This window comes from Phaseolus vulgaris, chromosome 11 (genome assembly GCF_051622355.1).
Source record: "Phaseolus vulgaris cultivar YP4 chromosome 11, ASM5162235v1, whole genome shotgun sequence".
Classification (NCBI taxonomy): domain Eukaryota; kingdom Viridiplantae; phylum Streptophyta; class Magnoliopsida; order Fabales; family Fabaceae; genus Phaseolus; species Phaseolus vulgaris.
Window position 1 is genome coordinate 30,398,413 of NC_143508.1, and position 16,007 is coordinate 30,414,419.

Here is a 16,007-nt window from a genome sequence, read left to right on the forward strand (position 1 = left end):
TAGACACGAGAGACGAGAGAAAAAATATTTCAATAAAAAGATAACCAAATAAAAAAATATTAAAAAGGAAAATTTTAGAAATAGGAAAGTTGGAAAATTTTCAAACTCTCATTTTTTTTATGTAAAATTTGAGATTACCTAAAATTAAATAATCAAAATTACTCGAAGAAATTATAATTTTATTTTATTTTTTATTTTTTAATTCAAACAACAAAAGTAAATTATTTTGATCCATATCATAAGTTGATCGTGACCACGTATTGCACTAATGAAAGATAGAAGTTCTACATAAGCTGGAATGAAGAATTAATAACATGAGTAGGTAAATTCTTCAATAAAAAAGTTTCATTTTCCTTTTTTTTATGGTACACTTTAAAGTTAAAAAATAATTTTTGAATTTTATAATTCAAGATTTTTTTAAGTTATATAATTCACGTCATTTTTATCTTGCAAATTACTAAATTTGAAAGTTTTTTCTTTTTTAAAACAATTTTAGATTGTATAATTTGAAAGTCTTTTCATCTAAAAGTAAAAATTGATTTTCAAATTGTGTAATTAAAAAAAATCAAATTGTATAATAATAAAAAAAGTTAAACAAAAGAAAACTATACAAATTGTAGAATCCAACAATGATAAAACGAGAAATTTTATGTTTATGGCACTATAGAAGAAATCTATGGAGGTAGAGGAATAATTTGCCACATGAGTATTTACTTTAGAAATTACGCGAGACATTTTTTAGTTTAAAATAGGAGAAGAAACTCATAACATTGTTTAAATATGGATTTTTGGGTAGATTACTCAATCTAAAAGTTCATACACATAACTTGTATGTCTATTCAGCTATTTTACTGAATCAACCCATGTAGCAAACCGTGTCCACGTCATGTCCTATGCTGTAACAATGAGTAAACAAAATGTAGCTGATCGACACTGTCTAGAACATTCAATTTTGTTGAAGATGTAATAGTACTGATAGTACATTGAACACTAATATTCTGGTCCTTCTGCAATATAATTTCATGCTTCCTTGAATGGCAGCAACTCATGAAAATTCTTGAACTGTGACTTGTATTTTGAAAGCCAATTTTGACCCAAAATTTATTGATTTCTCTCTGTTTTGATTTGGAAAGGAAGAAAATACAAATAGAACTGCCTATACAATAATAAAAGTTACAACGTACAGGATTTAGGAAAACCAAATTCAATTTAATTTCTATCTCCTACATTTTAACAGGTGAAAGAATTAAAAGCAGCTTGAATCCCCTAGCAGTAAATCGAGCATGTCATTAGAAGTGAGAAGAGTTGTTCCACCAACTAGCAACTCAATATCAGGTCTTCCACTTTCAGCCAATGCCTCGTGAGCCTCACGCACCTATGACAGTGACAAGTAAAAAGTTTGTCAGGTTACAATTCCACCTACTAATCAAGGATCAGGTTTTAAATTAAACAGGGTTATGTATAAAGAAAAAAGACAACAAATGTCTCATCATTCATAAAAAAGTATAATAGCATTAAAAACTTCAAATTTTAAGCAGTGACAATATAAAAGGTTTTACAATGTCAACTAATAAAAAATCATTGTTGGTATGACTCCTAAAGTAATTATTGTAAAAGTCAACAAATTATAATTGAATATCAGATTAAAATACATACAACGTCAATATATAGTTTATTTACTCAAACTTTAATTGGAAATACCATGCCCATGTTGTTATTCACAGACATAAGGGGAATAGTAAGAGGGAGAGAGGAGAGAAAGGTATTCAAGAATTTCACCTCGAGCCCATTAATGCCCCCAATAACAAACACCAAAATGACATTTTGATCAGCAAGACTTGGTTTGGCCTGCAGTATTCGTATTGACAAGATGAATTGAGAAAAGGGTAAAAAAAAAGAATGATTAGAATATTTGAACTCGATTACTAAAGCAAGCTCCTCATAACCATAAGTTAAGAGACCACAATTACCTGACCAAGGCCAAATCTTCCAAAGCCACTCTTAAAGAGGCGTCCGACAGTGGAAGAATGGTATTCTAACCCAGGCACGTCGTACTTGCCCAACACTCTTGTTAGTAGCTTATAAAGCAATCCTTTTCTATCCTCATCAAAATTAGCTTCCATGGTCAACGATCCATCCCTCAATGGTATATTCTTTCTTTTCAGGTCAGATAACTTGTGAAGAAATTTGAAAAGGTTGTCCACCCTATCACGCAACTCCAACTTCAGTTGCACATCACCATATACTTGTTCATTTTTATTGTCATCATCACCATCTTCGTCACCCCATTTTCCCCATTGATCATCATCAAAATCATCAATATCTAGTTCTGAAGATTCTTCAGCAGTTCCCTGAGATTTTATCTTGCTAACAACATTAGTTTCAAGCTCTTCTCTTAGTCCATCTAGAAACTTGAGATTTGCTACTGAAGGATTTTCAAAAAGCGCGTCTACAACAGCTTCTTTTAACAAATGTTCCTCTTGCCAAGAAAATGGCCCGTCAGCACTAGATGTTGGAAAATTCTCACCAGCCAATATATATCCAATGATCATCAACAGCAAAGCATCTTGCAAAGAAAGTAACCCCTTTGAGATCTCCCTTTTCCCTTTATTTACACGTGATCCCAAAAGAGCACTCTTGTTGATATGATCACCAATTTGAATGGCAAGACTTTGACTTGTTTCTCCGGAACTTACACTCAGAATTTTCTCTGCACTGCTAAATGCATCCCATTGGGTATAATTTGATTCTTCAAGGGCAAATAACGTGGCAGAAGCCAATTGGATAATTCCCTTGTTCCTTAGCAAAGAGGATTGGTTCCTGGACAAAGCTTTGATCATAGCTCGTATCTCCGGTTTTGTAGCAACACCAGGACGAGACTTCACATTCACGGCAACATTTTCCCTGCGCAGAGTTTCTTGTAGCCATTTCTTTACCAGTAAGGCCCCATCTTTCGTTCTTCTATCTAGAATAGCTTCCAAAAGTGGCATTCCAAGGAAATTTTCAGAAGAGACAAAGGACCCAGTAAGTATCTCTGCATCAGTGTGACTAGGCTTGTCATGAATTTTCTGGCCAAGGTCAATCAAGTCAGACAACTGAGAATCAGAATTACCAGAATTCCACCCACACAAAAAAGCCTCAACGCTTTCTAAAAGAGAAAAATTGTCTATTTTCCAATCTTGTTCATCGAGGATCCTTGCAAGTGGTATCTGAACATCTAAAGGAGCACGATGCAGGTAGAAAGAACCAAGTTTGAATTGGCTTCCTGAACCTTTACCAGAAATTGTTCTATTTCTACGGGGCAAAGAAGAAAATATGCGGTCAACAAGTGAGTCCCCATGGCAGCAAGGAGTGAGAACATCAAGTGTACGATCAATGAGTAACAGCCCTGCTGATCGTTTACGGCGGCCTACGTCATAAAGACTTGACATGTCTGTCAAAACTTTTCCCACAGATTTTGACATATCACCAAGGGAGAAAATTTCCATTTTCAAGTCCATCTATATCATAACCAAGAGAATTAATGGTCAAGATAACAAATTAAAGGAGAAACAAGAAGCAAAACAAAAGGTATTGCAGCTATAGGAAGATCAGATATACTTTCAAATAAAAGCAAAGCCCTTTTCACCCTTAAATGGGGCTGGCTACATGAATCAAACCATAATATTGTGTTCTATTAAATGCCAAGTTTTTGAAAAAGATTCAGAGCAAGATCTATTTAATGAGAAACACTCTTACAAGAAAGTTTTTATTGAAGTAATCTTTTTCAAAATGGAAGTATGAGTATCCTAGTAAAAATGTATAATGTTTCATGGAGCAGCTCTATCACGGACCTATTATAATGTTGAAGATTGTACCCAGCATTTAAGTATATGAAGTACAAAATACAAGAATCCTGAGAAATTAAAAACAAAAATCTTAAAATAAAGTCAACAGAAGTATGCACACATTTCAGTTAAAGAATGCTTATAACTTGTTACCTTAGCAGCCAAATGGTAGAGAAAGTGTGCCGTAAGAGTAGCCCCTGGAGGCACATCGTCAGCATCAGAGAGAATACCAGTACTTAACGGAGGCAAACCAAGACTAATGGAATCTTCATGCTTAGTTGATAACTGTGCTTCAGATACCAACCCTTCTGATGGTAGAACAAATACTCGTGGTGAAATGGGACATAAAATCATGGGAAAATGATAAACAGAAACAACCAATTTCAGCACTGATTGTTCAACGTAATCTAATGGATTGTTCTCATAAAAATCTCTTCCACTTGGACTAGCTTCAAGATTAAGAACATCCTCTACACTGGAAGGAAACCCTGAACGTCCTCCATCTTCAACGTGAAGCTTTCCCTGTCCAGGTTTTGTCCGTGATTTCTTAACTAGTTCTTCATAATCTTGAACCAGTAAGGATTCATATTCATGATATGCATCTGGTCCCAGAGGTGAATCAGGAAATGCTGAGTGTGCTGTCTGCATTTTTTATCAGTATTGGAAAATTAAAAAACAAAAGGATAAAAAGAAAGGAAATCATGTAGGAAACAGGTATTGGAACCAATACTATAAACTAGCTACCAAAATATCATTAATGGATAAAGTAATTTGATCCTTGTGTTGATTATTGGTGATAAATAATGAGTTCATCCCTTTACTCTAGCAAAAATAACCAACCGTCCAGATTGACAAAATTTTAAGAGAACTAATGACATTATTGCTAATTTAATAAATTACCTCATCTGCTTTTGACTTTTTGATTTATTCCCAAGACAATTTATATGTCTAAATTAACTAGAGACAGCCCAAACTATTTCCAATAGATGATAATATCTGTTTCTACTTCTACTACAACAATCTTTTTTTACATTTTGGAAACCAACATTAGGGTTTAGGGTTAAGGGTTTGTTTGTTGCACAAACTTCTCCATAAGGACTTCTAGGAGAAGAAAATTAAATAAACTTCCTCAGAAGTTAAAATCAACTTATGCATAAACTAATTTTTAGAAATTCTCTCATGATTTTTCTAAATTTTTATTTTTTAACTTGTGCATAAGCTAATTTTAACTTATGGAGAAACTCGTTTAATTTCTTCTTCTTACTTTTCCCTCCTAGAAATTCTAGTGGAGAAGTTTGTCTAAACAAGCCCTAAGACCACCACTAATACTATCAATCTTTCATTGGGATAGCAACTTGCCAACTACTCATGTAATACTAGGGTTTGCATGCTAATGAAAAACGGAAGTTTCTTACTTTTCCCTCCTAGAAATTCTAGTGGAGAAGAGTGTCCAATCAAGCCCTAAGACCACCACTAATACTATCAGTCTTTCATTGGGATAGCAATTTTCCAACTACTCATGTAATACTAGGGTTTGCATGCTAATGAAAAATAGAAGGATTAAGGTGCAACCATAACTCATTATTAAAAAATTGATAGCTTATTTTACTATTGCAAGAAACAGGAAAAAAAGGGAGTAATAAAAATGTCACCAAAATGCCAACGCTTAACACAAAAGAGAATAATAATTAAAATAGTAATAATAATGACAATAATAATAAAGACGATCAAGCTCCATTTCTAAATCACTCATAAAACTAACCTCTTTCTGAGAAAAGACCATGTTTTCATCTGTGTCAAATTATTACAATAAAAATGTGTAGGAAGCCTTTTAAGTAGATAGCAGCTAAACCATTATTTCAGGCATCTAAGAATAAAAATTGAATCAACATCCAAATCTATGGGTAAAAAAGCATATCTTTTAATGGATAGGTAAGCACACAACATTAAATGTATGAAACATAGAATGGTAATATATGTATAAATAAAAAGGGGGCCAAGGAGGGAAATAGAAAAAGGAAAAAAAAGATGTAATTGCAGATAAGCACCTCTGAGATAGATGTAAATATAATGCATTGACGAACAACTTGATGTGTGGTCAGGCAACGTAAAATATACCGGTGAGCATCACTTAGTAGACTTGATGTGATAACCACAAGTTTCCTCGCAGGATCAGAATTTGAGTTCCAATCAACAACCTAAACAAGGAAACATTAATAAAAGTAGATCATGATACATAGTACAAACAATTCTGGAGCATACAGAATTCTGAGCCAGCAGATGAAAGAATATCTATACCTGGTTCCATACAGCATCAAGGATAAGTTTACTAAGAAAAAGGATGGAATGGCTAAAGAACAAATTCTATAAGGGAATTCTATATCCTCCTACAAATGCTCCTACTCTCTTTTACAGTAAGTATTTATATTTCCCAGACATTAAATACATTTACTTTTCATCCAATACTTGCCATAAAAGGTAGGAGGAGGATTAAGAATTATTCAATTCTATAACATCATTATTTGCAAACATTAAAAACACAACTTTATGTTCAAACAAGATTTGTGTTAATTTCAAGAGGAAAAGATAACCAGAGTTGGACCTAGAACTTTGTCTCAAGGTTGGTCAAAAACAAAAAACACTAGTAAAAGAAAATTTAAATTTTCACATGCATAACATATGCAGGAATTTAATATATAAAAATATTTTTTTGTGAATAAAACACATAAATGTATTGACTATTGTGTACAAAAACAATATAATACAAGAAACAGATTAGATAAATAGTGTGTGTTAGGGTGATCACAAAATAATCTTTATAATCATTTAAATGAAAATAAATAAATGAAGGTGACCATTGCCCCACCCGGTCACCCCCTCCATTCCTCTGCATATGAGTAGAGAGAGTAATCTTGGGTGGTATAAGGAATCATAGCTCAAAGCCTTAAATTCAATCTCATTGTATATCATTATCCTCAAAGCAACCGTGAAATAAGCACCCAAGTGCCCACGAATACAATGTCACCCATAATAGTTTTATGGGTACAGAGACACCACTGAACATACAGGCATTTGTCTCCACACAGATACACGATAACAAATGAACTGCCAAAGCCATGCTTCTGCATATTAGATTATCAAGACAACTCAATCCACTCTTCAATCTGAGGTTTGCAATAAACCTTCAAATGATGAATTTCCTCTGCTACTTTGCTTGGCTATGCAAGACCAGAGGAAAAACTTCAAAAGTTTCTCTATCCTTTGTGTCACTCCCACAAGTATTAAGTAAGGGAAAGGAAATGAAAGGGAATACATGATAGGCATGCATGAGTAAGAATAATCCATCCACTAAAAACAGAATAAAATCAATTCCTATTATTCAAGCACTAGACCCATTCAGATTATTCCATCTCAAAAGGACTCAGACCCGTGAAAAGAAGGAATACAATATTTACAAATGACAATGTATATTAACATGTTCCCTATAACAAAGAGAAAGCCTTGGACGATTTTATTGACAACTCAGTGAGAAACAGCTATCTTAATATTTAAATAAAGGAATTCAGAATTATTATTTGAAAAATATTTCCAGTTCTTCTGTATATAAAAATTCAAATCAAGATTCTAAACATCACGCATATTGGTAATTATTACTAGGTGAATTATAGATATTCATAATATAACTACACTCAAACTTGTCTAAAGCTGATACATGCCCTATCTCCATTAACTGATATAACATAGTAATTAATGGGCTACAAACTTTGGCCAGAGGGATGTATTCGTTAAGTGAAAAACCAAACTCGGATCACCAACAATTATTCATTCGATTTCATAGCCTGTGATGTAATATTTTCCAAAACAGAAAAATAGTAATATCCTTAAATTTTATAGTAATCAAATCAATCAATAATCAAATCTTGGTAAGCTTACTGAAAGCATAGAAAGACAACAAGGGCAACAATCTAATATGAAACCAGCACTTACAACATCAAGTGCACACATGTTTTCCAAACTACAAATAGCCCGTGCTCCAAGTTCAAGAAGTATTGGATATGCCCCCAAAAATTGGAAACTTTCTGTAGATCCGGCATCTAAATAAACAGTAGAATCTTGAATATGCTCTGATATCTGGAAAAAAGAGCACAACTAATATTAATGAAAAAATGAAAGGAAAAGGATCACATGATTAGAGTTGTATATTTTCAGAAGAAAATTCAAATTCACAAGTGCAGTATAAGATGCTTAGGGGCAACAATATTGGCCACAAATCTACAATTGACTAACTTTACTTAATGTAAACGAGAAGAAAACAATGAGCTACTCCATCACAAGCACAAAATTAAGAAAATAAATATAGATTTGGATGAAACACAGCAGTAACGCATTCTAAAGGCTATCTTCCCTGGAAGTATACAAACATACCCAAGATCATTTCTTCCAACCTCAATATTAGAATTAGTTCTGTGACAACTTATTGCCTTTTGGGATAAATGTTCTCACTAATGGAGGATTGTTAGGACAGAAAATAAGGAAAAGACATGGAAGGTGTATTATAGGAGAAATGTAAAAAATAAAGGTTAAGGGAGTGGTTAGTTAGTTGGTTAGGGTTGGTCTTTAAATAAAGATCAACCAGTTTAGGGAAGGGGGATGATTTTTTTATTACAGTTTTGTTGACAGGAGAAGTCGTGTGTGAAAGGAATAATTGTTTCCTTTGTGAATGTTCTAATTATACAGTGGTGTAGAAATAAACAGAGGTTATTCAGTATTTCTTTGTGTTCTTGGCGTATCTTTGGTTGCTTGTTTTTGGGTTCGTAACAAGGATCCACTGATACAGCTCCCAAAAAAAGGTTTTAAAAGCAGTGAATTACCGTGATACTCCCTAATCTTTCTTTAAAATTGTACACAACACCCCAAATTTTATAACATTTACAACTACCATGATGTAATGTTTTTCAAACAATTAAGAAAAGCTAGTGTAATGTATAAGAGATATAAGTGTAATGTTTATCAAACAATTAGGAGCCTTACAGTAGGGACAAGAAAGGAGGGGTATTATGTACAATCTGAAAAAAATCTCAAACCACAACAGTGTCTACAATTTCCCACAATATCGAAGATAGCAACAAAACCACATAGGCAATTGAAAACCTTACTCCCAAATTCATACCATAACTCTGAGTGCCAAAAAAACCTCTTAAATCACATTAAACCGAACCTGGTTCCTAGCTCTTCATCTAAATCTAAAACTGGTTGCTCAAGTTTAATCTAGGTGTCCAAGGGCACTAATATAGACCAAGATACATCCGTCTAATCCCTCCCACTGTTTAATTTGGCAAATAAATTACATAAAACTTTACCCGAAGAACCATACATACATCAAAACATGCATTTCAATATTCCTTTATTCTACATACAAGTTACATCCAATTGGTTCTTAATTTTTCGAAATTAAGAATATTAAGATCATAATCATTGCAGAGCCCTACGGGAATCATTCCGCAAATGCATAAACAGACATAAAACTGAACTTATTCTACTTAGAAGGTCAGTGCTACCTGTCTAATAGAATCGATGCAGGATTTGATAATATCAACTGTGGCCATTTTTCAATCTTTTTATCCGCTCATACAGCTGAACGTGATCCTCTTCCGAACGTGATCCTCTTCCAACGCCAACCCGCAATCCCAAACCACTGAGCGTTCAATTGAGCTAAAACTTCATTCGTTTGGAACAAATCACGTTTGGAGAAAATCACGTTTGCAGGGTTTAAGAAATTTTGGAGCGTTTTGTAATCAGAAATTGGGATTAGAGGCAGATCTTACTGTCCCTTCACTCTTCCAGTGATTTCTTCCCTCTGCTTTACCTCTGTTCACCCACTCTTATTTTTATTTTTATTTTCAGTTTTTTCCAGTTATTATAATTTTAATAATTTTGTGGTAAAGTATTTAAAAGATTACAGTTTACAAAAGATAAAGTTAATTTTAATCCAGAAAGTAATATAAAATTGTAATATTAATACATTCTTTTTATAATACTATAAAACTCAAATATAGTCGAGGTTTATTTAATTTTATATAAAAAACACACACACATATATATATATATTAAGTTAGTTTTATTAAGTTATTATGTATTATTTTAATGAGTTCAAATTTAATATTCATAATAATTTTAACTTTATATATTTATTTATATAAAAGTATTTTTTTATATTTAATATATAATTTAAAAATTGAATAAAAATAATATTAAAAGAGTGAAACACTATATTATTACTTTTAGTAAGTGAGTGATAGCTTTTTTTTACATTATTATTATATACTTAATATAATTATAATTTCAAAGTTCAAATGTTATAATTTTAAAATATAATTAAAAAAAAAGTAGAAGCTTGAAATGTTTCTATAAGGTAACTATATTTTACTATATATTGTATTGAATTTGTTGAAATTCAGTATATTTTAGTCCATCAAACTCAATTTTTACTTATTTTTAACTTGAGAAAATATAAAAATAACTTTTGTGTAAAACTCAAAAAATAAAATGATTTGTGTGTGTATAGAAATTAAACAATATGTGATTAAATTTAAGAATGTATATAAAACAACTAAAGTTTCTATGATACTTGGAATTTTCTCAATTTGAAGGAATAGGTTGATATTATTTTAGACTTTCAAAAGCTAAAATAGTTATTTACTTAATATTTTATTTTTAAATATGTAATTAGATTTTTTATAAAAATAAAAACTGAACATTTATAAACTATAAAGGCCAAAATGTGCATTTAAGCTCAAATTTAAATATCTTTTATACAATAAACATGTATTATATTATCTCAAATTTAAGAAATTATCATATGTTTAAAACATTCATTTCATTTAAGTAAATTTCATATGTTTAAAAAATTCATTTCGTTTTTTAAAGTGTTAAAATGCATATTATACTTGTCTAAAATTAATTATAAGCAATTAAAAGCTTATTTGTATTTTTATTAAAAAAAATATACTAACTTACAAAAGAAAGTGTATTCCTTCTCTAAAGTGGTAGTAAGTTTTTAGCATTTAGTCTACAAACTTAAAATTGGAATATTTATTCAGTTAAAAAAGATTTGATTTGGCTTTTAAATCAATTTAAAATTTATTTTAACTCAATTTCGATAAACAAAATGCGTCTAAATTCTAGTTTTAAAAAGGTTTTTTTATAAAAAAAATAAATTATTTTTCCCTTTTGGCAGCTCAATTCTCTATCTAACACCATTTACACTTTTATTTCCCCATTTAGCACCCTTTTGTTTTTATTTCCCTATCTAGTACCCTTTTGTTTTTATTTCTCTATCTAGCACCCTTTTATTTTTTATTTCTCTATCTAACACCATTTCAAAAATAAATAAATAAATCATAATTTTTTTTTGATAATTTTAATTTTGAATGCATTAAAAAATAAATATTTTTAATGTTTAAAATAATCAGAAATATAATTAATGAATAAAGAAATGAGTTTTTACAAAATAAAAATAAATAAGTAATAAATTAAAAATGTTTAGTATAAACATTTTTTTAAGAATGAAGAAAATAAAAAATTAAACTCTACAACAACATAAAAGTTGAATCTATAAACATAAATTAGTATTTTATTATTATTGATGATGTAATCATGTTAATTTCAAGTAAAAAATACATAACATAATTATAAAAAAATCAAAGTCAATTAGTATTCATTAATATTGGACACACAAATAATATTGAAGTGTCTCCCTAAATGCAAAATCCTAAAAAAAAACTAATGCAATTACTACACTTAATGCTTAAAAATGAGAAGAAGAAAAAATGTAAAAATAAATAAATATAGAAAATAAAAACAGTAATATTGCAACAGGTCTTTCATGTTACAAAAGACTATTTGATGGAACTCAGAAATGAAGAGTATTGACCTGCATACACTGGTCAAATACTATGCCCAAATCCCGACATGAAAATAATCTCAAAGGGGAGGACTAAGTCAAGTGAATAAGGACTGATATGGACATAAGAGAACAACATGATCGAACAAACAAATGTTTATATTGTCAAAGGCCCTCACACAAAAATAAACTTGTCCCAATATTACTGGATTGTGCACTTCTCGTCATTAATTATGTTTCATTTCGCACAAACTATTTAATGTACCATTGAAGAAAATATTAAATGAATGATCAACATATATAAATAAGTATATGTTGATCATAAAAAGAAAAATAAATGAAAGATGATAATTTATTTTTAAACTAAATATTTTTAATATACTTATTTATATATCAAAAGTTTGTAATATATAAATGAAAGATGATCATTCATTTTTAAACTAAACATTTTTAATACACTTATTTATATATGTTGATCATAAAATGAAAAAAGTTTAAATTAAACATTTTTAATTTATTACTAATTTATTTTTATTTTGTAAAAACTCATTTCTTTATTCATTAATTATATTTCTAACTATTTTAAACATTAAAAATATTTATTTTTTAATGCATTCAAAATTAAAATTATCAAAAATATAATAATTTATTATTTATTTATTTATTTTTGAAATGGTGTTAGATAGGGAAATAAAAAATAAAAGGGTGTTAGATAGGGAAATAAAAACAAAAGGGTGCTAGATAGGGAAATAAAAACATAAGGGTGCTAGATGGGGAAATAAAAGTGTAAATGGTGTTAGATACGGAATTGAGCCCCCTTTTACTGCTACAAAGTTGCTCTCGTCTAGCTTTCACCTCTCTCAACTCAAGTATACAAATACTTAGATATAATGTCTTGTAACTTTAGTTTTCAAAACCCATTACAATATTTATATTTTAAATGTATTTCTCATTATTAATGATATCTGCTTATCTTTAGTATATTTGGATACGAGAAACATTCATAATATCATACTTGTTCCTGCCGGTTGACCAAAAACACCTTCGTGCGTCTACGACAGTCTCACGCCCAAGAATCCCTACGTCCAGTCGTGCTTTCCTTTGGAACACCTGAAACACAAAGACAAAAGGGCGCCCTAGAGGTCGTTTGCACTCCGACGCTCAAGTCAATCTTAGGGCTAGGAAACACCAAAACTGTTTAACGTAAGACTATAACTGTGTGTGTTAAGCAGCGCAAATGAATAGCGTACCTTACTAAGTTTGTTACTTCCCTTTATATAGCCTAGGGTTTCCACTATTTCCATTACCCAAAATAAGCTTCCTGAGGGGGTGGGCCCCAACGCCGCAGTTACCCACTCTTAGGATAACCTAGCGCGTGGGGTTTCCTAACTGGAGTGTAACCTCTGATGGGATGACCACTTGGATGCCTCCTCGTGCACCTGATCTCTGGGGTCACCCGTCTTGGGAGCGCCCTAGCTGTTCACGTGTCATGAATGCAGCTCACCCCTGGAACGTGACCCTCACAGGTCGTATCTTTTCCAGTGGATCTATACTTGTGTTACGCCTGATCGCGTCATCCACCCCACACGCATGGACTCTCGTGACCTAGACTTCTCCCTTACTGATAACTGGTATGTAGTCTGGGATCCACCTCTCGTGGCCCAACTCTACTGTTTCGAGTCCCCGATGTCCGACCTCTCCATACTGCTTAGTTGTACGTCGGTACATCCTGGTGACCGATGTCTGACCACTCTTCGGTTCCTTAGCGTACGTGCCTCGCGAGACACTGACCCACGCTGCTCGTGGGACCCCGCTTACGTGCCTCCAACATTACTAGTGGTCAACGACGCCCAAGGACTGGTTGGTACAATACTAAGTTATTTATTCCAAACTTAATATATTAATACTCAATACCTCCAATACTATATATATATATATATATATTTTAATATTATTCATAGAAATTCAAAATTCTATAAATACAAGTATTAGTTGCTGAAGTATTTACATAAAAAATTGCTTTTACACATTTATTTTTTAAGTTTTACTTGGACAATGTTTTTACGTATGAACTTTTATCTAGTATTTGATATAACAACAAATGTCCAACTTCCTTAGAAAGTCCACTAGTATTTGGTTCTTTCCATCCAATGATAATCTACCTTCCACTAAGAGTATTTTGAATTTATTATGAGCCCGAGTAAATATTTTCAAAAAGTTCAATATTTCTGTTGTAGTTATTCTGATTTGACATTAAAAGTATATTGATTGTTACTCCCATTTTTTATTCTTAATAGAAATTAGAATATCATCTATTTTTTCAAGTGGTGAAATTACAAACATAATTAATAGTCTCAAAACACATGGAAAGTCTATTTCAAAAAACAATGAAATAACACAAAATTGGATTACAATCAAGCAACAATAGAGTGAATAGAATATCTAAATTAAACTTCATATCTAAATTAAACTTCAAAAGACTTGAGCTTGTATGGTAACAACATATGTTGACTTTCAACAATAGCACAGTAAACTTCAAGTTCTGAATGACCAACTAGACTAATTGGTTCATGAAAAACAACCACGTGATATTGAGGATAATCAACAAACCCATGGTCCTCAACACTTTAAGCATGTCCCCGAATCGTGGGTCTGAGAAGAAACCCACACCCAAAAACATACTATCAAGCATATCAAACAATCCACGTAAGTGATCATCCAAAGAAATGAATCCAAGCAACAACAAGTAGTTTTACGCAAAAACAATTCTATATATTCCTTTCACTCATGAGATCATGGTCAACCTTCTCCCCAAATGTAAGTACCTGAACACCGAGATATGTGACAAATCATTTGATCTAGATGAACACTTAAAGGTTTATATGACTTGAACCAATACCTTTTTTTATGACCTAATTATTTGTTGTATTCATTGTAGAATTTTCTCATGCATGCTAAAAGGACCAATTTTGCAGTGGTATTATAAGTTACCATGAAACTCAATGGATTATTCAAGACACTTTCTACAAAGTTCATAGCATGATTTATTGTTAGTCAACCAATGATGGCTAATTCTACGATGTTGTATTGCATAAAATTAGGAGAAATTGAGCCTCTCCGACAATATATGGACTAGTTTTGATGAGAATCAAATAAAGGAGGCTTTTATTAATGGAGGAAGAGGACATCCACCCTCACATTTGAAGTTCTTCCTTCTAGTCTTCTCAAAATTAAAAGAAGACATAAAATAAAGATGAGGCCCAAGCCCAAGCCCAAGAAGGCCAAAGCCCAAAGAGCCCAAGTCCATCCCATGAGGGGCAAGACCAAGCTTTGAAATACTCTTGTATAGTTTTAGGAGGTGTGGTTATTAAATAAAGGAGTGTGAAAATGTAAAATAAAGTCACATTGTCCATGTGACTTAGGAGAGTGGTGTAGGTTTAGTTTTTAGGAGGTGTCACAGTAGAAAAAGGTCACACCTCCCATGTGACTTGTTTTTGGTGGGAATTTCAAATGAGTTTATTTGAATTTTCCCACCTATTTTTCAGCACCTCTAGGCTATAAATAAAGGTGCTTAGCTTGTACAATTCAGATTTGAATTTTAATTAGAGAAACTATACTCAAATTTTGAGAGAGCATTGGAGAGCTTTGAGCCTTCTTCTCTAGTCTTATCTTGATGGTTCCATGGTTACCTCAAGTGGCGGCTTGCACACTCATCTAGGAGCATCCATCCTTCTAGTGGCGTGATCATTCAACCATACATCCATCTTCATGAGCTTTCTCCTCTCCTTCCTTCCTTCTCTTTTGAAATTCATGTTTTGAGCTTTTGTTTCCTTGTTGTTTTTGGTTCGGCATTTTCAGATTTTAATTGTGTTGCTTTGGTTCTTTTGTGTTCCTTGCTGTTCTTCATCTTTCTTCTTCATTTTCCAGCTTTTGGTTCGGTACATTTTAATTTCCAGCATCCTAGTTCAGTTTGCTTAGCTTTTGTTCCTTTTTGTTCGGTTCAATTTGACTATACTTGGAGCTTCCATATGAGTTTGGAATTGGTGCTAGTTTTGGTGAGTTCTTGACTTAGAACATTGATCCAATTCTAAGAAAAAGTGCCTAACTATTGTCCAACTCAAGTTGATTCCTAAGAAGGTCAAGAATCTTTCTCTTCTTTGCTATTGGAATCATATCATGTTTGCAACATTGTCTCGGTTTGGTGGTGAGAGTGTTGCTTCTCCTTGCTCTCTGTGTGATTTGTGGTGCAGGGTGTGGTAATTTGGTTTAAGGAAATG

The 16,007-nt window shown here is 32.0% G+C and overlaps 1 protein-coding gene across 2 annotated transcripts; it reads right to left on the minus strand.

The window, feature by feature from the left end:
- Positions 1 to 934: 934 nt before the first annotated feature.
- LOC137821268 (vesicle docking protein) lies at positions 935 to 9,749 on the minus strand. 2 transcript variants are annotated; one of them, XM_068625789.2, is made up of 8 exons: positions 9,386 to 9,717; positions 7,815 to 7,958; positions 5,876 to 6,025; positions 3,981 to 4,469; positions 1,971 to 3,500; positions 1,780 to 1,848; positions 1,228 to 1,375; positions 935 to 1,115 (listed from the first exon to the last, which is right to left on the minus strand). In XM_068625789.2, the coding sequence occupies exons 1-7, from the start codon at positions 9,431 to 9,433 to the stop codon at positions 1,247 to 1,249; spliced, it is 2,559 nt and encodes an 852-aa protein (XP_068481890.1). In that variant the 5' UTR covers positions 9,434 to 9,717; the 3' UTR covers positions 935 to 1,115; positions 1,228 to 1,246. The 2 variants fall into 2 exon arrangements, with proteins under 2 accessions (XP_068481890.1, XP_068481881.1); XM_068625780.2 differs by having other exon boundaries at positions 935 to 1,375; positions 9,386 to 9,749.
- Between the last annotated feature and the right edge of the window lie 6,258 nt (positions 9,750 to 16,007).